The sequence below is a fragment of the Hylobates moloch genome, unplaced genomic scaffold (assembly GCF_009828535.3).
Source record: "Hylobates moloch isolate HMO894 unplaced genomic scaffold, HMol_V3 SCAFFOLD_2, whole genome shotgun sequence".
Lineage (NCBI taxonomy): Eukaryota > Metazoa > Chordata > Mammalia > Primates > Hylobatidae > Hylobates > Hylobates moloch.
Window position 1 is genome coordinate 134,368,914 of NW_026652277.1, and position 26,759 is coordinate 134,395,672.

Consider the following 26,759-nt stretch of genomic DNA (forward strand, 5'->3'; position numbering starts at 1 on the left):
ACTTTGAAGTCTATACAAAATTGACTCCAAAATAAATATGATCTTGAGGAATCATAGGCTCTTACATCTGGAGAGAATCTCAGCGATCGTTTTACCCAACTCCTTCATTTTATAGATGGGGAAGCTTAGATCCAGAGAGATTGTTTCTTACCCAAATTTATAAGACAAATTCATTGTAAAGACCTATAACCTAGCCTTATAATCCCCTGGTCCAGTGTTTTTAGAACTGTACCACGTTACCAGTCTTTTGGTAACCAGTCATTCATTCACTCAGAGAGTTAATATTTTCTAAGTGCCTAGTCTGTTTAGCTACTGCCTTATGTGCCAAAATACAACAGTAAACAAAATTTCTACCCTCATGGAACTTACATTCTACTACAGGGAGAAAGAGTATAAACATAATAAATAGTGTAATTTTAAAGAAGCATGGGAAAAATGAGCTAAAGGGGATAGGTAGTGCTAGGAGTGGTTGTAATTTTAAGTAGGGTGGTTGAGTTGGGGTAACCCCATTTAGAAAGTGACCTTTGAGGAAATACTTGAAGGAAGGGAGGAGGTGACACTGTGGGTATGGGAGGAACAGCATTCCAGAGGGAACAGCAAGTGCAAAGACCTTAGGAGGAAATCCTGCCTTGCATGCTTGAGGAATAGCAAAGAGGCTAGTATGGCTGGAGTAGTGGAGTAGAATAAGAAGAGGAGAGACCTGAGTGAACACACTCAGCCTCCTCGCCATGTGATGGCCTGTGCTACCTCAGTACTCTGCAGAGTCCCCACATGCAAGAAGGTCTCATCAAATGTCCCCTTGACCTTGGAATTCCAATACTCCAGAACTGTAGGAATTAAAATTACCCAGTTTCAGGTATTCTGTTATAGGCTTAGTCCAGAAAATGGACTAAGACAGAGAAAGAAGAGCTGTGAGGGTGAGGGTCAGGAAGCCAGATTCTCTAGGACCTGTATTACAAACACATGGTTTTAATCTGAGATGAGGATGGGGCAGTTATGAGCAAAGGAGTGACATGGACTGGTTTACATTGTAACAGAACCACTCTGGCTTCTGTGTTGACTCAGAGTAGACTGTAGGCCAGGGAAGTGAGTTAGGCTGGAAAGTATTACTGAGATTCACTACCCTTGAAGAGATTTCTGTTCAGAGTACACAAAATTAAAATTTTACATGGCTCTTTGTGCTTGTGACTGGTAAAGTCTTTGAGATACCTGAGTAAATGAAACATTAGCCACATGAACTGTTTGATAATTAAAATTAAGCATGAAATAGGAAATTCTCAACACTGGAGTTTCCAAGAGTAGTGTGATTGCCTAGAAAACTCACAGGCACAGAAAAGTAAAAATAAACATCAAAATAATTTTTAAAGGCTGATAGCATTAGTAAACAGCAACTGCTAATACGCACTACCTGCAGAAGAAACTAAGAATACAAATAAGATGAATCTCTTAGGGACAGTTTCATTAGCAATAAAGATGAACAGAGAATAGCAATGCTTTACAATATGGTATATGAATTTAATTACCAGTAAATAATATTTATATGGAGTTTACAAAACATGCTTACACATTATTTCATGTCATCTGAATTATAAGCTTATGTATCTTGCAAATGACTAAGACTGGGCTTCTCACTTCTGGTTCCAGATCCTATGATGGCTGTAATAGTCAGTTCTCATGCTGCTATGAAGGAATAACTGAGCCTGGATAATTTATAAAGGAAAGAGTTTTAATTGACTCATAGTTCTGCATGGATGAGAAGGCCTCAGGAAACTTACAATCATGGCAGAAGAGGAAGTAAACACATCCTTTTTTCACATGGCTGCAGGAAGAAGAATGAGTGCCCAGCAAAGAAGGAAGCCCCTTATAAAACCATCAGATCTTCTAAGAACTCACTATCACAAGGACAGGATGGGAAAAACCGGCCCTGTGATTCAACTATCTCCACCTGGTCCCTCCTAGGACACGTGGGGATTATGGGAACTACAATTCAAGATGACATTTGGGTGGGGACACAGCCAAACCATATCAATGGCTCACACCATTTGCCTACCTGCAGAGCTTAAAACACACTTGGTCTATAACATCTCTACATACCAATTAAAAATGAAACACTAAAAGAAAGTCAATTTGCCTCATGAGAATTTTCCACAATTTCAGTTAAGGGACTTGCTGTGTTGTGTTAAGCATGTGTTATGGTCAAAATGAAATTAGAGATCCACTAAAAAATGCTTTATAATGCTTATGTAGGTGTGACAAAGATTTGTGTAAGTGTTTTCTTGATTACAAGAGCCATCTCCCGTATCAAAGTAACACTCTTGAGCATTCTGAAGCATGTATGGTTTATTTACAGTGATACAAAAGGTTTGAAAAGGATGCTTTACCAAAAGTTTTGTTAATGAAATAGGAATGCAAATAAAGAGATACATTCACTGGATTGCAATTGGCAACCAAAAGTAACCTTTTTCTAACGTAAACCTTGTATGTTTGTTGCTTTGCTGCATCTCATTTCTTTTGGTAGGTTGTTGTTATTATTCTGTTAGGAGAAAAAAACTTAATTTTGCTTGATTTTCTTTGATCTAGGAGTCATTTAAAGATGTAATGCCACCTTCCTTGCCAAATTTGATTCTGTCTTCCTCACTTATTTTGGTCAACAGAACTTCATCTTTCCAGTTCTTCTAGCCAAAAATCATCCTTGACTCCCCACTTAGGACTTATGCACTAGCTGTTTCCTCTGGCAGCTCTTTCCTTATAACAAATCAGTATAATTCCTCTGAACTGAGGCGATCTAAAAAAAATGAGCAACTTATACTTGCAAAGTTACTTTATGTATTTTATTTGATTGTCATCATAGTTAGCAGACTCCACTTTTTTCATTAAAGTTTAAAAGAACGCCTGAAATCAACCCTTAATACCGTAAACACGGTATCAGTATCAAAGTGTTCCTCTGCTATAGGTAAGCAGCACTCCTCAATAAAAGATCAAGGTGCCTTCTGGTGCATGGGACATCACCATTTCAACAAGAGAAAACTTCAGAGGCTTCATCATTAGGAATCTTTCATTTAAAAAGTGTTCCTCACACTATACAAGTGAAACCAGCTTTAATACAGAGAAATCAAAACAAAGAAAAATACAGAAAAGCGGGGAACAGCTTTCGAGTATTTTTTTAAAATGTTCCATTTTTTCGACTTAGCAAAATCATACAATAAAGGAACATGGGATCCTTTATTATTGTTACCATAGTTTTTAATATTATTTTCATAAAGCTAACCATGTTTATTTAGCCATTTTCTTAGCTTTTGCCATCATGGTTCTTTGAAAATTTTCTTTGTAATTGCTGCAATGATTTTGGAGATCACAGATGCATGCTACTTGCTCAAGTCTATTCTTGGAAGTCGTATTACCAAATTAAAGGTTCTCAACATTTCTCGGGGTACTGCAATTTTTACATTGCATATGATAATTGTTATTACTGAGATCTACATTCCTTTCATCAATTCACAAATACACAATCACAGACATCTTGAGATCTATCATACGTCCAGCCGCGTTCATTTCACAAAATCAGAAGTTAAGCCTAAAGATCTGAACCGAGAAGCCGGACCTCCGGTCTACTTCTCCCTCCTGGATCCACCCCGACTTATTAAGCAGTTAGGCCGACCCTTCCATACTCATTCAAGGCAGTGCAGAGCTTTTGCTCCCCTGCCCAGAGGCATCTACACTGGTCCCAGCCTCTCGTCCAACTCCCGTAGGACGCCAAGCAATACGGAGTTCGAGAAGCTCAGAAATCTTCTGAGCCCCACCAGTCCACACTAGGTTGCAAGCCCGCAGCACCTACGCCACAGGGTCAAACCGGAAACCAGAAAAGGTGAAGGCACCGGACACCCGCCGCCCCGGCCCGGCCACCAGCGACACTATCATTCACTGGCGCGCAATGCCGGCCTTTCAGCCCCGACTCATCGAGCGAGGATGCCGCGCTGAGAGGCTTCTTAGGCTCAGGCCCTGCAAAGTCCAGGAGCCGGCTGTAGGTGTCCTTGGCGAATGCCAGACCGCGCGCACCGTCCCAGCAAGTCCCGGGCAAGTGTGGGACAGGCAGCAAATCAGTGCCCCCCTGGCCAGGCAGAACGAATCGAACGTGGAAGTAGGGAGCAGGCGGAGGCCGGCGCGGAGCTGTAGCTAAGCAAGCCGGGTCTGGCTTTGGGCCCTGGGCCTTCCAGCCGGGGACTCTGCGCCTGCGCCCGCCTGGCCGCCGCCCGCTCTCCCGGCGCGGCAGCTGTCTGGGCTGCTGCGCGCCGCCTAGGTGTCTGGACGATCCATGGGCAAGAGCAAGGGCCACGATGACAGATTACGGCGAGGAGCAGCGCAACGAGCTGGAGGCTTTGGAGTCCATCTACCCTGACTCCTTCACAGGTGACTTCCGCGGCCGCAAGCCTGCAGCCGCCCCGAGGTGGAGTAGGACAGGCAGGAGTCGCCGCAGCTCTGGGCCTCATAGGCTGGGGTGGAGAAGGGGACCTTGAGGCCGCGCGGCCACCTTGCCCTCCACTCTTCTCAAGTTCTTCAGTCACTTACCAGCAACCCAGTGACTTTTTCTCCTCCTCTGCTTGTTCCCGGAAATCTAAAAGTCCGGGTGATGCTGGAGGGTGTCAGGCCTGAAAATTGAGTCGGGATTACTTTGGTTTCTGTGTAACCTACAGCAACCTGAGATTTATAATACATTAAAAGATACTCCAAGTGAGATTCGTTTTTCCTCAGCCGCAAGGATGTTAGTTTTCACATTTTCACCTTTATTAAGGTAGAAACTTTCTCATACGATGCTGTTTTAGTTTATAGGATTCAGGGTGCTGTTTTCAGTTACTCAAATCGGTTTTGAGAGTAGCATAGTCCCTGAAGTCTGTCGGGTTTCTTTTCTTATGAAAAAAAAAAAAAAATCTGGCATTCAGCAGAATGTCTAATGGATAATGTGGCCCAAATTTCCGTTCTGCTATAAATTCATAGGTTGTTAGATTGGAAGGGAGATTAGACATCATCTATCCTGGGGGTCCTGCTACAAGCCAAGGTCATGGGGGTTCAGGAAGGCTAAGTGGCTTGCTCTGGACTGTCCGCCAGCGAGTTAGCGGCAGGGCTGGTACTAAGGGTTACGTCCGGAACGCTTGCCTGTTCTTTCACCTTCCAGACATATGGGACTTGGGACTCAGCTCCAGCTGAGATTGAGAGAGCAGAAGATTACTTGATAGGTTGGGCTAATGTAAAATATAATGAGAAGTTCATTAGGTATAATTTAGAGGACGAGATTTCTCTATTAAGCTATGCTTCGGATGATTATAAAAATGCTACATTACTATATCAATATGTGTCCTCTGAGATTTGAGAAGCGGTCAAATAAAGCCAATATGAGTTAATAGAACCTAGGTGTGTGCATTTACATTCCCCATCCTTTCCTTTGAGTGTTGCCTACCGTTGATAGTCAGAATTTATAGTGTAAGGTATATTACTTTAACTTATAAACTCCAACCCCTCTCCCTTTCATTGTTTAGCTTAGTTTTCTTGGCTCCACCTTTTGACCACTGCTTGCAATGGTAGCAAATTTTGTTCTGCTTTGCCAACAGGCAGATGTCTCTCAGCTATCCCTGTATAGCTCCAGTCCTGTTCATGTTCTCTCTCACCAGCAGTACATCTGTGCTGTGAGGATGTTAAGGGGATGAGTGAAGAGGGGTTTGAGAGTGTCATTAACTGGGTGAGTGTGTATGGAGTCTGGCTCCCTTCTCTATCCTTGCTTAAATGTCTATGTCTAAAATAGAATATAGGTTCAGTTGTTGGATATATTCTTAATCATGTTTGGTCATTTCCAGTACTTTGGAAACATACTAGGTATGAACACTGTAGGCAGAGTCAAGAAAGCAGGATGTGCTATTCTTTTCATTTCTTTGGACATAAGCTATCCCTTGCTAAATCCTATGCATATAAGCATTTATAAAACTGATATCTGTTTTTGTTTTTAACCCTGAAATAATCTTGTGGTTATTTCAAATTGTACTAGGCCCTGACAGCTCTGGTATAGTTCACTATGTGAAATTCTTATCAGATGCCCAAGTGCTTGAGGATTCTGAGCTAGGGTAATAAAAGACAATTTATGAATCTTTTGATGCATTCGGGTATTCTGCACTATCAGATGAGCCATCTATCTCTAACTCCTGTCAACATTTCTACAAGCTTTGCAATAAATAAATTAAAATGAGATGTCTTTATTTATAGTTCTTAGGAACTTTGCCTTCCTAGTGATCATGTTCTTTATGAAACCTCTTGGGGAAAAGGCAGAGGACTTTGAAATAAAATGTTTCCATGTTTGATCTTTTAAAATCTTGGAGATTTGCAAGATTTTCTGTTTTATAGCCTTCTTTTGTATTTATGATTCCATACTTTTGTATTCTCATGCCAGGTTTAAGAAAGAGATCTTGCTTGTGTCAGTTGGCCAAGGAACAGTAAATGGGAGTTTTGTAACTTCATTTTGAATCACATATAATTATTGAATTTGGTTAATGCTCAATACTATTAATGAAGGAAACAGATATACTTTTTTTTTTAATGGATGACTGAGTGCTTGACAAAGAAGCATTTGTTTAGTACACGTGACCTCGTGTGGATGCTGAAGAGGCACAGTCCAGCCCATAGACCTAGGCACATAGATTTAGCCTAACCTCAGAATTAATTGCTTTGACTATTTGCAAAGAACTTTGGTCCAGTGTTGCATTTGTTGTGATTATAACAAATCATAATACAATTTCTTCTTTTTGCCTATTCTGTAGCTTGATTGCACATTGATCCAACCCTCCTAACAACTAGTCTTCCAAAATATAAATGGACTCTCCTGATACCACATTCTCCTTCAGTAGTGCTTCACTTGACAAGGTCCTGCTAAGGTAGTAGAATTTGGTTATTTCAATTTATGTATTGAAATCTCTGGCTGTGGGGAGTTTTATTGAAACAAATTTGTTGGCATCAGGTTAACCAAAAGCCAAGTTTCCTTAATTCTGTTTGCCTTACAAAGAGGAGTACATAATCCTGTATTTCTTTGTCAGTACCTCTAAGCAGCAGCCATTCACATTTGACAGTTATAATTGTATCTTGAGATAGGTAAGAAGTCATCTTGTAAAAGCAGTTTGTTCTAAGTCATACTTTTTGAAAGGTCAGACACTCCCTAACAACCAGAGGTACTTATTTTAATATGGGCTCTCTCGTATTTTGTGGAAACTAAAGGTAATTTGTGTATCTCTTAATGTACCTTTTAGCTGCTACCTCTGTTATCCCTGTTTTTGACAAATCTTTAATTCTGTCAGTTTCACCACCATCTGTCCCCTAACATCTCTCCTGTCCTTCCTCTGTGGCCAACAACTTTCTTTCTTTCTTTCTTTCTTTCTTTCTTTCTTTCTTTCTTTCTTTCTCTCTCTCTCTCTCTCTCTTTCCTTCCTTCCTTCCTTTTCTTTCTTTTTTTTCTTTCTCTCTCCTTCCTTCCTTCCGCCTCCCCTCCCCTCCCCTTCCCTTTTTTGAGACAAGGTCTCACTCTGTCACCCAGGCTGGAGTGCAGTGCCCCAGTCAGCTCACTGGAGACATGGACCTCTTTACTCAAGTGATCTTCCCACCTCAGCCTCCAGAGTAGCTGGGATTACAGGCTCGCAGTACCATGCCTGGCTAATTTTTTCATTTTTTATAACAACAGAGGTCTTGCTTTGTTGCCCAGGCTGGTCTCAAACTCTTGGCCTCAAGCGAGTCTCCCGCCTCCAACTCCCAAAGTGCTAGGATTATAGGCGTGAGCCACTGCACCTGGCCCAGCTTTACTCTTTTTCTCAATTTTTTTTTTTTTTTTTTTTTTGAGAGAGAGTCTCCCTTTGTCGCCCAGGCTAGAGTGCAGTGGCACCATCTTGGGTCACTGCAACCGCCATCTCCCAGGTTCAAGCAATTCTCCTGCCTCACCTTCCCAAGTAGTTGGGATTACAGGTGTGTGCCACCATGCCTGGCCAATTTTTGTATTTTTAGTAGAGACTGGGGTCTTGCTATGTTCCTAGGCTGGTCTTGAACTCCTGGCCTCAAGTGATCCACCCACTTCAGCCTCCCAAAGTGCTAGGATTATAAGCGTGAGTCACCATGCCCGGCCCTCAAAAGTATTTTGAATTACTTACAGTGGTGGAAGTCTGGCATCCTTAGTGAAGACTAATCTTTCTTCTACTTACCCTAACTCACAGTAATACATGGTAATGGGATTAGTCCTTTATCAGAACTTAGGAATTATCTATTTTTGTGAATCCAATTAAGTAACTTTCCCATCCCTATTTTAGTTACTGCCCAACTTTGAAATATCCCTTTTTCTGTTTTTAAAAAATACTTATTTTAATAGGATTAGGTTCAGCTGTGACAGAAAACTCCCAATAACATTGGTTTTTAAAAAGGTAAAAATGTATTTTGCTCTTGCACATATAAGAGAGTTGTGGCAGCTCTATTTCAAGAATTCCTCAGGGACACATCTTCTAATGTAGCTCTCTGTCATCCCTAAGATGTAGTCTTACACTCATGGCCAAGATGGTAACATTCCCTTTCCAGGAAGTAGGATGAATAAAGGAAGGAAGAAAAACAGAGAAGTAAGAGATGGCAGTTTCTTAAGGAAATTTCCTGGAAACTGTCAGAGGGCATATCTACTTCCATCTTTTTAGTGGGAACTTAGTCATATGGTGAGAGCTAGCTGGAAATGAAACTAGGAAATGTAGTCTTTATTCTGGGTAGTCAGTATGCTCAGTTAAAAATGGCATAACTTAAATAAGGGGAGAGTGGATATTGGGGGACTCTTAGCAGTACTTCCCAAAATCTTTTCTTTGCTGTACTTTCTTCACGTTTTTTTCTCTATAGTGGCAGCTTTATGTAGTGTCCTTGGACAAATCACTTAGCCTCTCCAAGCCTTAGTCTCTGTATCTGTTTAATGAGAAATAATGTAAGTGAAAATACCTTATAACTTATAATTGTAAAACAAACATATGATACTCTTTACTAGAAATACCATCTTAGTTGTTGATTTTTCCACTAATATGGCTTCATAATTTCTTGTCTCTTTCAACTAATGATTTTGATTTCTACTTTTTTTTTAGCTGCACATGGGCGTTGCCACACCTTGAAAATGCCATCTCTAACATTTTGGCCTCTGAAAATTACTCCTTCCCATAACCTTTGTACCCTGTAGTTCTTTTGTTCCCATGCTTTTATTGAACATGTGTCTCATGATTTCTCATGGATTGATAGTTCATCAGTTTCTTTCTGGTCCATTTTGCCTCCCTGTTCTAGCTGACTGCACAGGTCTGGCAGTTCACTAGTATTCTTGCTAACATTCCCATATCTTTTGGTTTCCTCATTTACCAAATAGTTACTATATACATTTTTTTAGGATCTCAGCTTGGGGAAACAGACATCAGATAAATTTAGGGAGAGGGGATGGTCTGAGTTGTTTCGGAAAATTTAGGAGTAATGACAAGCTAACAAGTAAATGAGACTAGGGAAAGGGTATTCCAGCCTGGGACCCACATATACAGAAGCAGGACCCTAAGGGATCAGAATGTGTTCAAAGGACAAGTGATTTGGGTACTGCTAGAACATGAAGTGAGAAGTGAGAGTCATGGAAAATGAGACTTGACCAGTAAGCAGGGACCACATCACAGAGGGCCTTGTCAGGGACTTAGATGTGATCTGACAGGGCAATAGTTCATTGCCCGTTTTATTCCCACACAGAAATACAGTGCATATTGTAGACACTGCCACATCAGACTCAGATTCTAATAGGTAGGGTGGCTTCACAAATAAAATAGACTTCGAGTTATGCATATTTTTTAGTGTGTTGTTTGTGATTCTACCCCTTTCTCACAACTTATTCCAACATACTGTATATGGATAGGGAACTGCTGCTGTAAGCAGGTAACAATGTGATAAAATCTGCTTGCTAGGAAACTGACAAGAGACAGTGGGCAGGATGGGGTAGAATGAGGAGAATCATTCTTCATCTGCTCCTGAAACTCACTTCCCTTGATTTTCATAACACTGTTATCTCTTGAGTTTGTTATTACTTCCTCTTACTTTGTTTTCCAAATTGAGAATTCCTTAAAAAGCTTATGTTGGCTTTTATTTCTCTGTGTTACATTTCTGATGATCTCATTTAGTCTAATGGCTTTAGCTATCACCTCTGTGTAGATGATCCCAAACTGAATTAAAGCCCAGCTCTCTTTGCCACCATTCGCCCATTTCTGATTGCACGTTCAACACTTCTAACTGAAAGTCCTAAAGTGTCCTTAAAATATATCATGTCTGATTTTTTTGTTACTACTCATTTTTGTTAGTGGCATCACATTCTCAGTCTGCAGCCTGCCAACTTAAAATACCATTATCACCATTTCCTGCTATTCCCATTGCTGCCGACCTAGTTCAGGACCTCATTACCTTTGCCTGGATTATTGCAATAGTGACCTAGTTTCATACTGCCTGTAGTCATCTCCCTCCTTTCATTTTATGTGCTGTTGTTAGATTTGTCTTCCTATGTTTGGATAACAATTCTGATCATATTATTGCTAAAAAAAAGATTGTGCACAACTAAACTTTCAACTGTATTTTCACCTAGTTTTCTTCACTCACATATAAGTTCAGCAAATGGGATAATTTCTTATTCCCTATATATATTTTTAGCTTTCCCACCATTATGCCCTTGCTTCCATCATGCCTCAAGTGCGTTTCCCTTCTCCATCTCTGCTTGCCAGTATGCCACCCATGATTGACAGCCTAGGTCAAATGACTTTCTTGGAATTTCTCAGCTGGAAATATGTTTTCTTTCTAAATGATGCTCTATATAGTTTATTCTGTTTGTTCAGTTACTACCTGATAACCTTGGACAAATTATTTAAAAGCTCTGTATCTCAGTTTCCACATCTGTAAAATTGGGGTGATAGTATATTTAATTATTTTTAAGACATACTTTACACTTAACATCTCTGAAATATGAACTTTTCTTATAATCAGTTACATGTCGGTTTAGTTGGCAGCTTATTTTTCTTTCTTAGTGGTACATAAAGCATATCTCATACTTGATGGCATTGAAAATTTAGTGAATTACAGTTATCGTATAAATCATGGTCTTGTGCCAGAAGTACAGGATTTTCGTGTAAATGCATAGCATAGCACAAGCACAAAGTGATGCTCAATAAATGTTACCTGTTGTAATTGAGTATTGGTTACCCCTGACCTATAGCCTCAGGGAGTCCTAGAAAGTGGTAATAAGTTGGAATGTCATTGGGCTGATTCCTTATTTCTATAGTTGCAGTCTTTAGATTTCATCACTTGTAAATGTTAAAGTTGGTCATGAAAAGAAATAAGAATGAAATACATCAACTATATTTTACATATATTTGTAAAATATAGACAAGCCCAACCATATTATGGCTCTATTATAATAACCTTTCAGTGGGCTGAAACTGTTTTCAGCATGGGCCGGACTACCCAAAACCTATTAAAATATGAATCTACGGAGTCTTTTATCTAACACTTTGCTAGTAGTCACAGGTGTTCATCATTTCTTAAAGTACTTTAAATTCAATTAAAATGAAGACATCTATCTTGAAAATAATTGGGTTTTGGGGTTTTCTTTTTTTTTTTTTTTTTTGAGACAGGGTCCTGCTCTGTCGTCCAGGCTGGAGTGCAGTGGCGCAATCTTGGCTCAGTGCAACCTCTGCCTCCCAGGTTCAAGTGATTCTTGTGCCTCAGCCTCTGGAGTAGCTGTGATTACAGGCACGCGCCACCACGCCTGGCTATTTTTTGTGTTTTTAGTAGTGATGAGGTTTCACCATGTTGGCCAGGCTGGTCTCAAACTCCTGGCTTCAAGTGATCCGCCCGCCTCGGCCTCCCAAAGTGCTGGGACTACAGGCATGAGCCACTGTGCCCAGCCAGAAAATACTGTTGATAATATATATTTATGATGGCTTTAGAAAGTTCCCAGGTAGGAAAAGTTGAATAGTTTCCATGATTACTTCTTCAGTAATCCGTTGCTCTTTCATTCTGAAAAAGTCGGCAGAGCTGCTGCCAACCTTGACAAGTACCAGTGCTTCCTGGACAGGGAGTGAGGCATAGGCTTTTCTCATAGGTTTAGCAGCCATCCTGGTGGCTTGAAGTTTCCTTGTTTACTTTTCAAATGGTTCTGAGTACAAGTTTTCTTCATTACTGTTTTTCCTCATTTCATTCTATTCATTTAGTTCTTGTTTTATTGGGGCAATATTAATTGAGTTTCTAGATACTGCCAGATACTGATCTAGGAGCTCTCATAGAGTTGTTATAGCGTTTTTGTTGAGGAATAGATAATAAACAGAGATTAGTATTAGATAGACATAGGCTATAAAATGACATACAAAGCTTTGTTATTTATATAAATGTTGATTTACATGTCTTGTCTTGCTTAGTAAATTACATGCAATCTGATGTTTACATTCATAGCTAATTCATTTTATAATTCTATGAAAGATGGTAGAGGCTTAGTAAGCATATGTGAAAGAAAGTTTGGTTTTAGAGATGATGTGGTAGAGAATGACAGCAAGAATTAATAAATTAATTGTTGTTAATAAACTTTAACAAATTGGTATTTACTGTTTGTCATGGAGATTCTGAGTTATGTCTCACGATATATAAGTATAAAAATCAGTGAAACATGAGTATCAGTGGGTAGTTTCAGGTGAGAAACATGAAACTCTTTGCCATTATTTTTGGGATTTTTTAAGAATGTAATTTTCCATGTATAGGTGGAGATTTTAAAATAAAAGGTAAACTACCTCATTATTTCAGTTGACTTGGTAAAACTCCAAGAGGATTATCTACCATAGTTACTTCTTTCCAGATTAAGGACAACCCTCCATTTAAATAGAAAGTTGATGGTAATTTTATCATTTCAGTGTTCTGTTCAGTCTGTATTTGTGGAAATGGAAATATAGCCTAGGGACCAGTTTCCAGGACTGGGTACTGATAATTTGCTAATAAGGAAAAGCATCTGCCTTAGAAAGCATTTCAGTAACTTCTGTGTGTATTTTCTTGCAGTATTATCAGAAAATCCACCCAGCTTCACCATTACTGTGACGTCTGAGGCTGGAGAAAATGATGAAAGTAAGTCTCATAAAAAATACTTGTGGTTTTTCTAAGTTTCTCAGGAATTTCACTCATTCTGTAGGCATTATGCTGGATATTGCCGTGTAGAGGTGCTAAGGGGCTGTTACGAATCTACTATGAATGTTGTATATTTCTAGTCAGAATTTACTGTGTGAACATGACTTCTAGGGAAATAGAGAGGAAATTAATGAAATATAGTCTGGCACAGTAAGTTTAGTTTTTAAAAGTGAAATACTAATATTAATAATGCAGCAGATAAAAAAAGGTAGGAGACTTTTGTTCAAAGCAATACTTTGCGTGCAAACATATTTCAGTGGTTGTGTCGTTCCTTTGAGTGACTATTATTTTTTCATGGCTGTTTTTCTCTTTGAACATTTAGATTGTTCACTGGACATTTGCTGTTATAAATGGGGCTGGATATACGTCTGTCTGCATGTTTCTGTCTCTTTCTTTTGAAATAACTATAAAAACCAATAAATTAAAATTAAATAAATTAAATTTGGAGGTTGGGGGAATGGTATCTGAAGCTTATTTCTATTTTTAGTCACGTTAGTTGATATAGTAATTTGATAAAAAGGTTATGTAAATTAGAACTAACAACCCTACACATTTTTTTGCCCCTTTGAAGCTAGTAAACCTAAATTCTGCCAGGAGCAGTCATTAATAGCCAGCTTTTATGGTATTACTTGATAACTCCAAATCTGTCTAGTATACTTGAAAATGAGGTTTGCATTCACACATTATTGAAATCTGAATTAAAAGGATATTGAATACATTTATTTACTATCAAATTGATGACCAATATACTTTTGCAGATTGGTATCTAAAAATTTTTCTGTAATGCTTTAAAGCATGAAATAAATACTATACTGACTGTTCTTCAAACCATTTAAAATTTTCCTTTGTAAATAAGCCAGTAGCATGATTTGGGCTTCATATGATGCCATTATGGGTTCCAAAATGGTGTGGTGATGCTCATTGGTAAATAATCCAAATAAAATTTTCTTTAAGATTACGCTGAAATGAAAAATATAAAAATTTCTTGTGTGAGCTCCCATATTCTGAATAATAGCTTTATTAGGAGCTAGTAATAGCTCTATGAAATAGGTGTACTGAGTGCATTATCCACCATACTTTCAAAATTATTTCTTTGAAACTAAATCCTGCATTGTACTTTTTTTTCCCCAAAAAACTCCTTTTTAGTGAACAAACTAGTAGAAAAGTGGGCAAAGGGCATTAATGTACAATTTCTAAAGGTAGTATTAAAAGAACAATCTCACAGGTAATTAAAAATGCAAGCTAAAATATATCCAGCAAATTATTAGTATTGGAAGACAGCATTATGCTATTTGGAATATGAATCGAAACACATGTTCAGGAGAACTATTGGAATCATGAAGCAGGAGACTTTGAAAATGTTCATATTCTTTGATACAATGACTACTGTATTTATGGGTATCTATTCTAAGCACAGTATCATAATACAAAATAATACATACAAGGATGTTTATAATGTCATTGTTTCTATCTTAACTAGTAAACAGTGACATAAAGTGGAAATATGATTGTATTGAATAAAGACTTGGAAGAATTCTCAATATTTTTGAGATTTTATATTTATATATGAATATGTACATTTTAAGCAAAATTTTATCCATCTATACATAAAATTTTGTCTAAAATGTAAATATATGCAGATAAAAATAATGTAGTTTTATGAAATATTTTTAAGATACTTAAAATATACCAAAATGGAAATAGCGATCTCTTCCTGATAATGGGATTATTTGTGATTTTATTTTTCCATTATTTTATTCCTAAATTTTCTCTACTGAATGTCTTTTACTTATAGTAGAATCAGTTTATTTTATTTTTTTAAAAAAACTTAGTTATTTAAATGGTTAAATGCATTTTAATATACCTGCATGGTGAAAATCAATTTGCAACTATTTACACTAAATGTTAAAGAATATTCTCAGCATATAATGCACATGAAACAAATCCAGTATAAAGCTCTATTCATAGAAAAGAGGAAGAAACTAATTTGCCACAATGATAAACTTTATTTTTTAAATTTACTTTTTAATTTTTTTGGTGAGAACATTTAATATCTAATCTCTTGGCAATTTTTAAGTATACAGTGCATTATTGTTAGCTGTAGTAATAATGCACTACAATAGATCTGAAGTTATTCATCCTGTCTTAAACCTTTTATCCTATAACTGATTATCTCCCCATCCCTGATATCAGTTATAAAATATCTTCTTTCATGTATGATTTTATTTATTTTTATCTTCTCCCTTTTTTCTAGTCTAGCTGTTTTGTTAGACCTTTTCTATTGTTTTTCTAATGTATTTCATTTATTTCTGCTCTGATCTCTATTATTTTCTTCCTTGTGCTGATTTTATGTCCAGTTTTTTCTTTTTCTAGTTCCTTGAGGGGCATGTTAAATTGTTTCTTCAGATCTTTATTTTTATTTGATTGTAGGCATTTATTGCTATTAACTTTCCTCAGAACAGCTTTTGCTTCAACCTGTAAGTTTTGGTATGATGTGTTTCCATTTTCTTTTTTTTTTTTAATTTTTAAAATTTTAAATATTTTTTAGAGACAAGGGTCTCACTCTGTTGCCCAGGCTAGAGTGCCATGGTGCTATCTTAGCTCACTGCAGCCTCTAACTCCTGGGCTCAAGCAGTTCTCCCACCTCAACCTCCCAAATAGCAAGGACTACAGGCACATGCTGCCACTCCCAGCTCAATTTTTTAATTTTTTGTAGAGACGGGGGTCTCACTCTGTTGCCCAGGCTGGTCTTGAACTTCTGACTTCAAATGATCCTTCTGCCTTGGCTGTCCAAAGTGCTGAGATTACAGGCATAAACCCCAGCGCCTGGCCATGTTCCATTTTCCTTTGTCTCAAGATATTTCTAAAGTTCCCTTTAAGTTTCTTCTTTAATGCATTGATTGTTTAAAGTCTGGGAGGTAGCAGGAACGGTGAAATGCTGGCCAAAGGGTACAAAGGTTCAGTTATGCAAGATGAATAAGTTTGGGGATCTGATGTACAACATAGTGACTATAATTAATTATAGATAATACTGTATTGTATACTTGAAATTTACTGGAAGAGGTGATCTTAAGTGTTCTCACCACATACACACACACACACACACACACACACACACACACACAAATCATAATGATGTGAGGTGATGTTAATTAGCTTGGTTCTGATAATCATTTCACAATATATATGTATATCAAAACATCACATTGTACACCTTAAATATATACAATTTTTATTTGTCAAGTATACCTCAAGAAAGCTGGGGAAGAAATAAAATGGAAAAAAAAATCTTGTTTCACCAATAAAACTAAAAATGTGTTAATAAAAGAAGAAAGGAAAATGCCAGAAGATACTGTTTCTTACTGACCTCTAACACTTAATCTTTTGTAATTTTTGGTTCATAAAATTCCTTGTTAATATAACATGAAAAATAAAATATCAAACCTGCAAATTTTAAAGTGCTTTTTTTCCCTGTCCATGAAGAGCAGCATAAATTTGTATTGCTTCATCAAAATCAGTAGATTTTAATAATATAAAATGTGAGTTACACAAAAGATGGCACTCTGGGAAAAAGGTCATTGTGAGTAATAAAAAGTCTTAATAGAAAATGTTTAGCACTACTACTTAGTTGCAGACTGCCTGGTGGAATTGAGAACTCAATGGCCTGTGCTGCAGAGAGGCACCTTGCACTGACACGCCCATAAGAGTTTTACTTCCGTACAAGTGTAAGATCTGTAAATTGACACAGACTAAAAGAGTGAGTGACAATATATAGATGAATTAGGTTAAAAGTTTCCCGTATAACCTTTTATACTCTCGAGGTCAAAACGGTGCCACCCAGCCACTAATTAGCCCTGCTGACATTGTGTGGATTCAAATATAGATTCGAGGGCTACAGCCAGATCTTCTGCAAGTAGGAACTGGCTCTGGTAGAGGCTGAAAATGAGCATACGGTAGTACTTTTTAAAAATGTGTTGTATTCAGTGCCTTTTGTTTATCATAGGAAAGGTTTTTAAAAAGTGACGTTTATCCACCCTCTTTCTCAGACATGCAGTCTGGTAAAATACCAATAAGTGGTAAATGTGCTTCACGTGTAAGTGTGATTTTTGGTATTCCCATGATTTGTTTCACTTGTCTCTTTGTGGTATGTGTTGTTTACATTAGTGATTATCCATCTGGTCTCTTAATAACCTTTTCTTTGTAGGAAAATCTATTGTGCTACTTTTTACTGATTCAGCAAAGATTATCTACCTCTTTACTTTTAAGGTATTCACATCAAACTCTTATCTTGTGTCTTAGCTGTCCAGACTACCCTCAAGTTTACATACAGTGAAAAATACCCAGATGAAGCTCCCCTTTATGAAATATTCTCCCAGGAAAATCTAGAAGATAATGATGTCTCAGACATTTTAAAATTACTAGAATTACAGGTAAGGAAATAATAATTTTATGTTTTGTAGCAGCATTTATTGGCCTTAAATATTACATATTCATTTCAAGAGTTAGAAAATGCTATTGTGTAAATAGAACATTGACCAAGCGGAATTCATGTTACATAATCACAGAGCATCTTTATTTTTGTTTCCTACTGTCCCTTTAAAATTTGAGTAATAGAATTTGTCCCGGTGCCCCTGCATGAAACTCAGTCAGCCCCATGGCTTTTTCCCTCATGTCATTAGTGATAAAAAGTCCAACGGGTACTTTAAGTTGTAAACAGTGTTTTGATTTGGTTTTTAGAATGCCCAGTCCCATATGTAGCTACAATTTTCAACTTTTTAAAAAAATTAAAACTTCTTCCCTCTCTGACTTTTACATGCTAGTTGCCTGCAGTCTGGGAAAAAGACTGGTGATTGATTTTTTTTCTTCCATCTCTCATCCTCCTGAAGCTTACAGACAACAATAATGGCTTATGACCCCTCTATGAGGGGAGGCTTGTGTGGAAATAAAAATGGATATTTAAAAAAGTTTTTACTGGATTAATTTTATTGGGGGATAGGCTACCCGTAATCTGGGCTTGGCAGGTATTTAAAATATACTCATGCTCGGGTAGAGAGTTTTCATGGGGTTCTTCAGAGTAGAGAGTAGGGAGGGGGTAAAATTCTTACTCCACCATCTTAAAGTCAGAAGTCCTACCTTTATTTGTTTACTCTAAGAAGAATTGACAGAAAACATATCTCCACCTTAGATGTGACTTACATATTCCAAAGACCAGTGGTCACCATAATGTTGATGTTATAAAAATATCTGGAGATGTTGGCCGGGTGCGGTGGCTCACGCCTGTAATCCCAGCACTTTGGGAGGCCGAGGCGGGCGGATCACGAGGTCAGGAGATCGAGACCACAGTGAACCCCGTCTCTACTAAAAATACAAAAAATTAGCCGGGCGTGGTGGCGGACGCCTGTAGTCCCAGCTACTCAGAGAGGCTGAGGCAGGAGAATGGCGTGAACCCGGGAGGTGGAGCTTGCAGTGAGCTGAGATTGCGCCACTGCACTCCAGCCTGGGCGATAGAGCAAGACTCTGTCTCAAAAAAAAAAAAAAAAATATATATATATATATATATCTGGAGCTGTTGTACAATGAGGAGTGAAAGAAGATATATCAGATAGGAATTTTTGCTGATGTTGGGCCCTATTCACCTTGTTACTTTGCATGAAGTTATGCTAATTCTAACATCTTTTTTTGTATATTTTTATTTTTTTTTTGAGACAGAGTCTTGCTGTCACTCAGGCTGGAGGGCAGTGACATGCTCATGGCTCATGCAGCCTTGAACTCCTGGGCTCAAGTGATCTTCTGCCTCAGCCTCCCGAAGTGCTGGGATTACAGGCATGAACTACCTTGCCCAGCTCTTCAACATCTTTTAAAACATTGCAGAGAACCTGGGATGGTTATGCTATATTCAGTCAGTCATACCTTAATGTAAATTATTCAGTCTAAGTGAATTTTTCCATGTTTTTAGTATTTTATTTGTACTCAAACTGTCTCTTTTCAAAAAGGCTGTTTTGATTTATTTGACACCTGCCTGAGCCTCAGGTGTGTTCAGGGAGTATTTCTCCTTTGTTTTCCAAAAAATAATTGTTACAATTTTCCAGTATCAAAATAATAAATTCATATTACAGAAACTCAGAAGATACAAAAAATCATGAAGAAGAAGAAAATAAAGATGATTTTTAATTGTACCAACCATGTATAATTAATTGTCTATTAACATTTTGGTGTGATCTAGTGTGATACTTTTTTTCCTTATGGTTATATACATAGTCCCCCTCTCCTACCCAAGTCAGATCATTTTATGCATAATGTTTTATAACATCCTCTTTTTCACATAATATATGTGAGCATCTTTTCATTTCAGTTAAACATATATGAGTCATTATGTTTGGTAATCGTATAGAATTTCATTGTATGTATATGTAATTACTCATCTTTTTGTAAAACAATTTACAATTGTCTTTGTTGCCTGATATATAATTAACAAATAATTAAGAATTAGTATATAATTCTTTCAGCATTCTTATATATCACTACTTGTAAGTCCTTAGAGCAGGTTCTGTTTTGTACTCCTAGTGCCTGGCACATAATAAACACTCAAATGTTTGTTGAATAAATGAAAAGAATGAATTGCTGATGAGTATGGTGGTTCAGTGTTTCCTGAAAGTACTATTGCTGAATTAAAGGGAATGCATACTTAATAATTTCATACATATTGCTAATTTGGCCTTCAAAATGGTTGTGCCAATTTATGATCTCACCGTAGTCATTGTGGTATCTGTTTTCTCACATTTGCTAATACAAGATATTTACACTTGGACATAAAATGATGACAAGGTGAAAATGGAATGTAATTATAATTTGCATTTTAAAAATACTAGTGATGTGGAACTAGTATGACTTCCGAGTTATCCAGTTTCCATGTGAATGATTATTTTTTTGCTTTTCTATCGGAATACTTAACTTTTCTAAAAGATAACCTACTTTTATTGGATATGAAAGTTTTGTTATTGAAATATGTCAGGCATTAGGTTGAGTGAACAAGACAGACACCATCCTGGGTCTCATAGATTTTTTTCTCTGGTGAGTAGTGTGGATTAGCAAATTGGAAATCATTATTCTGTATGAAAAATGCCATAACGGAATCTTATGAAATATAAGATTATATGGGTTGACATAGACAAAGTTCTGGAGAAGCTTCCAGGAGTAGCTGAGAGCTGTAGGAAGAGTTGGCCAGGAAATAGAGTAGAAGAATTTCAGGATAGAGGAACAAACTTGTTAAAGGATATTGAGGTGAGAGAGAGCAAGTGATTGATTATTTCTCCTAGAACTTCTAGTCATACAAAATTTATTGAACTTAGGATTTGAAGTTGGTGGTGATAAGTGGTGTAACTAAAGAGGCTACTTTCTTCTTTGAAGGGTCTGCTAAACATTCACAAAATATGTATTGGGTCCTGATTGGTTTGCGAAGCTATGAAGGGGTCTTAAGCAAGAGACTGACTAGATAGTTTGTGGTGCTTCAGTTTATAAATTGATTAGTTCTCTCTGTGACTCTCTGTCTCTCTCTCTCTCTCTGTGTGTGTGTGTGTATGTGTGTGTGTGTGTGTGTGTGTGTGTGTGTGTGTGTTTATGTATGTATGTATTGAGTGGTCAGGGGAGGTTGATGTTAGGTTTTAGGATTGTAGCTTTTAAGGAGACCAGTTAGGAGTTTCTTGTAGTCCAAGCTGAAAATGTTGGAACTCCGGGCTAGGCTTATAACAGTGTTGATGGACAGACTTAAATGACGTTTAAGAATAGATAAGTAGCAGTGATGGAGCTTATGATGAGATGGTGATGTTCAGGCTGGGTGGGTGGTGGTGTGATTTGCGGAGATTGATAATCCAGGATAGGTTTTGAGAAGATGATGATAGTTTTGTGTTGAGATGACTGTGGGATATCAAGTCACTGCCCCAAAATAGTCAGTTTTAATATGGGTTTGTCACTCAGGAGAGAGGTTTGTTTAGTCATAGATTTAGGATAGTTAGCATAGAAACACCACAGAGAAGCCCTAGTGAATTGGATTGTAGGAGCTAGCTTGAAGCCTAGTACTCATAGAGGGCCCAGGAGATGCAATACCTACTCAGATGCTGCTGAGGCCAGCCTTGTCAAAGAAATGCCTAGTAATTTCTGCTTCTAGCACTGAGATTCTGGCTAGTATATTTTGAAATTATTTTTGTCTTCTTTATTGGAACCCTATCTTGTTATTTTTTTCTGCCTTCAAATGACCAACTTCCTAATAGCCTTTTGAGTTATATCTTTTTCATGAGTTCGAGATGCTTTTATATTTGGTTTTAAACCATTTCAAATCTAAAGAAAAAAAGGTTGATATAGATAAACTACAGTATTTCTTACATTCTTTATTATTATATTATTTTAGAAATCACTCTGGCCTCAAAATGCAGTTCATTGTCATGGCTCTTCAAATAGTCAGAAAGAACTAAAATACTGAAAACATTTTGGAGAAAGGATGTTACTAGTTACCATAGGAAACAGTTTTCTGAATTTTACCTGTATGATTATTAAACAGAATTTGGTGAAACACAGTATCTGTTTCAGATTGGATATGGCACAGTTACACGAATTTTTAAATAAGATATTATTATTTATATATATGCTCACTTAAATGATCTTTTATTGAACTGTATGAATATAGAATATAACCAAATTAGTAATTATTATAAATGTATGGACTTTTATTTTTCTGAGAGTTTATTCCTCATCACCTTTTTGTGTTACATAGGCTGAAGAAAATCTTGGTATGGTGATGATTTTTACTTTAGTGACAGCTGTGCAAGAAAAATTAAATGAAATAGTAGATCAGATAAAAACTAGAAGAGAAGAAGAAAAGAAACAAAAAGAAAAAGAAGCAGAAGAAGCTGAAAAGGTATATTTAAAAGCCTTGTTTTCTTTTATTATTTCTTAAATCAGTTTTCAGTTGCTTGGTTGGGTTTTTTTTAATCAATAGCAGTATTTTTTTTGGAAATCACAAAAATAAATAAAAGTAAATTTTAGTAAAGTTTGACTAAATTTGTAGAAGTCCCTGATTTGGTTGGCGGCATAGCATGAGTAATGAATGATAATCAGTAAAAAGTTAGTAAAACTCATGCAGATAAGACTAAGAAGTATAAAGATTTCACCTATGATATAGAGCCAGGGGTGTCCAATTTTTTGGCTTCCCTGAGCCACATTGGAAGAAGAAGAATAGTCTTGGGCCATACATAAAATACACTAACAATAGCTGACGAGCTAAAAAAAATTGCAGAAAAAAACCATGTTTTAAGACAGTTTACGAATTTGTGTTGGGCCACATTCAAAGCTGTCCTGGGCTGCATGCAGCTCTCAGGCTATGGGTTGGACAAGCTTGGTATAGAGTTTAGAATTATAAATCCCCTATACTACAGTGAATTAAATAGTTACTAAATGTAAAGAAAACCTCATATTTTGAAATGAAGTGATAAGGCAATGATTTAGTATTAGAAATTGATGTGTATTCAAAACATATCAGTATTGACAGTGTATTAGTTCGTTTTCATGCTGTTGATAAAGACATACCCAAAACTGGGAACAAAAAGGGGTTTAATTGGACTTACAGTTCTACATGGCTGGGGAGGCCTCAGAATCATGGTGGGAGGTGAAAGGCACTTCTTACATGGCAGCGGCAAGAGAAAAATTAGGAAGAAGCAAAAGCAGAAACCCCTGATAAACCCATCAGATCTGGTGAGATTTATTCACTATCATGAGAATAGCATGGGAAAGACAGGCCCCCATGATTCATTTACCTCCCCTGGGTCCCTCCTACAACACATGGGAATTCTGGGAGATACAATTCAAGTTGAGATTTGGGTGGGGACACTGCCAAACCATATCAGACAGCAACAACTTTCTTCTTAACAATGAATAGCTATGGTGGTAAATACAGTGAATACATTGCATATTATCTTTGTTTTTTGTAATAAGAATAAAAAATGGACTACTACAAAGTATGTTGCCAAAACCAATGAGAGTAGCCAGTGCAGGCAGAAATCAGTTTAAATATTTCAAAAATTCAAACATTAATTTTTCTGTTTTTCTTATAAGGGGTTATATTGATTTGTTTAAAAGATACTGTCAGGATTTATTTGTTAAACTGCTGTTTCATTAATCTGGTGACTTTTTTTTTTTTTCTAAGCAATTATTCCATGGTACTCCAGTTACAATTGAGAATTTCTTAAATTGGAAAGCCAAGTTTGATGCAGAACTCTTGGAAATTAAAAAGAAAAGGATGAAAGAAGAAGAACAAGCAGGAAAAAATAAATTAAGTGGTATGATTCCCCTGCCATTCCTGTTCTTCCTAAACCCTCCTGTATCATTTTTTATATAGCAAGAGGATAATTTGGTCAGATTTCTGTAAGAAAATAATATACATAGGCATCTAGGACAAAAAGAGAAAACATATCTACCAGATGATATTTCTCTACTCATAATTGGTAATTAATTTTTATGGCTTATCTTTGATATAAGTATTATAATTGCTAGATCCTGTGATAGAAGGACATTCAGGATCATGTCTTAGAAGTAGTAGAGTCAAACCCATTTGTTCTTCTAGTACCCCAAGGCAGACTGGGTTTTCACTTGTTCCATTTTAATGCAGATACGTTTCATATGCCACTTAGCTACTGAATAGATTCAGAAATTTATTGAAATTCACAGAAAAAGAGGTTTTCAAACTTGCTTTCTAAGTGTTGTAGTGAAAATGGAGAAAAACTATGCCATTTGAATTAAACATACTTTTTTTTTTTTTTTTAGGGAAACAACTATTTGAAACAGATCATAATCTTGACACATCTGATATCCAGTTCTTGGAGGATGGTAAGATAATATTAGAATTCCACATGTAGGACAGGCACAGTAGCTCAAACCTATAATCCCAGCATTTTGGAAAGCCAAGGCAGGAGGATTGCTTGAGCCCAGGAGTTTGAGACCAGACTAGGCAACATAGTGAGACCCTGACTCTATTTTAAAAAAAAAGAAAAAGAATTCCACATGTATATACTGTAGTCTCTTTAATTTTGAACCATGAAAATCAAACTGAACTTTATTTATTGTACATTTTTCCTCCCAAGGCTGTTAAAAAATACATTTTGGAGAATAAATTTTAGTGGTTGACTAATTTATACATTTGAAATGAATGTTGTAATTCTGTAACAACATATATTTTAAATTTTTTGATAACTTAAGCAATATCAAAGATAGAAATAGACAATGATGATCACACTAGCCTCTCACATCTAGTAAACCAGGTTATTATGATTCAGGTGACCTGTTTTCTTCAAATTTCTAGTATCATAAATTTGTGAAAACTATTCTATGGTCTGTCATGGAGCTTGTAAAAACCTCATGTTTAACTCCTAGCATCCCCTCTCACCAGACTTTCATATGACTCTTGCTGTATTTGGAACATCTAGTCCCTTGTGCTTTTCTTCTACCACCTATCCTCTTCTCTTCCATCTATCCATCATCGATTCATTCAGAAATATTTATTGCGCTGTCCTGGCCACTGAGGATACAGAAGAGTACAGTATGGGCCAGTTCTCTCCCCTTGGGAACTTATGGCCTACATGTGTTTTCTTAAACTGGGCTCCACGCTCAGTCACACCTTTGATAGCTACTGAATTAGCTAGAGTTCTGAATTACTCTAGAGTTCTGTACTTCATTAACCTTTTGTTGTGTCTGTCTTGCCAGTTGGGAATCCTTTAGCTTCTGGCCTTTCAGCCTTGTTCTGGATTACCTGCTAAAGAAGGTTAAGAAGCAGTATTGATATAGCTTACTGCTAAATGCTTTCTAATCTAAGCTAGGCCTTTACTGATAGGCAACATTTTAAAGTTTTTGATACCTTTTCCTTTTCTGATTTAAATGTTTTATCATTTTCACCTGGATTTTTGTGGCAGCTTCTTATTTCCCTAAACCTCTTCTTCTCCTAGTGCCATTACCTATTCTATAGTCACTCCCTACGAGATGGTATTTCTAAAACCCATATTTAATCATAAAATTTCTCTCCTTAAAATCCTTTGATGGTTTCCACTGCTTATAGGGAGAGAATGACCTACACAATCTTTCTCAATCTGGCCCTCATCTACGTTACTTTCAGCTATTTTTTCTCAGGAATTTCATCATCCAGTTAGAATTATTCAAGGTCTTATATTTTCTCTCTGCCTTTGTGTATACTTCTACCAAAAATTGCTTCATCCTGGCTCCTTTTCTTCTTGGTGGATTCAAATTTATCATGAAGATACTTCAGACTTCCTTCGCTCCATGATGCCTTTGCTATGTCTCCTAGACAGAGCCAGTTATTCTTTGGCCAGGACTTAATTGTATTATCTACTTCAGACACACTGAAGAGTGAAGATGTTTAATGCAGAGCCTGGGTACTATTTCCTATAGGCTTTAGACATTGTAACTGAAGGCATACCATTGGTTAAAAGGGGAACTGGGTGAGAATGAAGATCAAATCAAATCAATTAATTAACAAGTATGGCTGAGCTTTAACGATGTGCTTATCTACCACTACTGGAAGAGATAACTCCTCATACAGGTCCCATGATCAGTGATAATCAATTTTCTATAACCAGGAGAACATATTATCTTTGTCTTCAACGTGTAACATGCTACATTATAAATTCTAGTAAGCTTTTTTTAATAACTAGATTTTTAGACTATGAACTGGAAACATGAAGTTGCTCTTAAAATTTTGGAGTCTCTACTGACCAATACAAATCACTGTTGATAATTGTAGTTTGGGATTTCATCACTCCTACCTCACATGCAGATTTAGAGATTTCTATTTGGTAATGCCAATGAGTTTTATCTTTTATTTCTGAGTGTAAGACTGAAGGTGATTTTTTTTTTTTTTTTTTGTGCCTTTTGCAGCTGGAAACAACGTGGAGGTAGATGAGTCTTTGTTCCAAGAAATGGATGACTTGGAGCTGGAGGATGATGAAGATGATCCAGACTATAATCCTGCTGACCCAGAGAGTGACTCAGCTGACTAATGGACTGTCCCCATCTGCAGAGAGGCTTGACTGCCACAGCATCTGTGGCTATGCTCAGAGGGTTTTGATTTTCCTTTCTTTTTTTCTAAGAAAAAAATTATTTTCAGGAGAATATTCTTCTGATAGCTTTCATCATTGAACTTAATAAACTGACCTTAAAATTTCAAATATAAAATGTTCAAGGCTTCTTACTGGTGAGCACAAGGTTACGTATTTAAAATCACCTAGTATTTGAGAGAGATCCTGCCTGTAACACCAAGACTTGAAGGTAGGCTGCTGCTGTGCACATGAGCGAGTTTATACACAGGAAATTGGAGTAACTTGGAATTTCTATGCTGGAGACTTTGGCTACTTCTGGATTTCAATTGTTATATGAAGTGTGAGAAAACTGAGGTGACTAGCACATTAAACCATCCAGATTCTAGCCTCCAGGCACACTAAATTTAAGTCTTGACAAAACCAGGAGGCCATATTATGATCAGG

General features: G+C 37.1%; 1 protein-coding gene across 3 annotated transcripts; it reads left to right on the forward strand.

Annotated features, from left to right (window-relative positions):
• Positions 1-4,156: 4,156 nt before the first annotated feature.
• Positions 4,157-26,451, forward strand: RWDD1 (RWD domain containing 1). 3 transcript variants are annotated; one of them, XM_032157493.2, is made up of 9 exons: positions 4,158-4,407; positions 5,604-5,731; positions 6,801-6,914; positions 13,096-13,161; positions 17,521-17,651; positions 21,989-22,132; positions 23,417-23,549; positions 24,034-24,096; positions 26,155-26,451. In XM_032157493.2, the coding sequence occupies exons 6-9, from the start codon at positions 22,007-22,009 to the stop codon at positions 26,274-26,276; spliced, it is 444 nt and encodes a 147-aa protein (XP_032013384.1). In that variant the 5' UTR covers positions 4,158-4,407; positions 5,604-5,731; positions 6,801-6,914; positions 13,096-13,161; positions 17,521-17,651; positions 21,989-22,006; the 3' UTR covers positions 26,277-26,451. The 3 variants fall into 3 exon arrangements, with proteins under 3 accessions (XP_032013375.1, XP_032013384.1, XP_032013393.1); XM_032157502.2 differs by lacking the exon at positions 5,604-5,731; XM_032157484.2 differs by lacking the exons at positions 5,604-5,731; positions 6,801-6,914 and having other exon boundaries at positions 4,157-4,407.
• Positions 26,452-26,759: the final 308 nt, after the last annotated feature.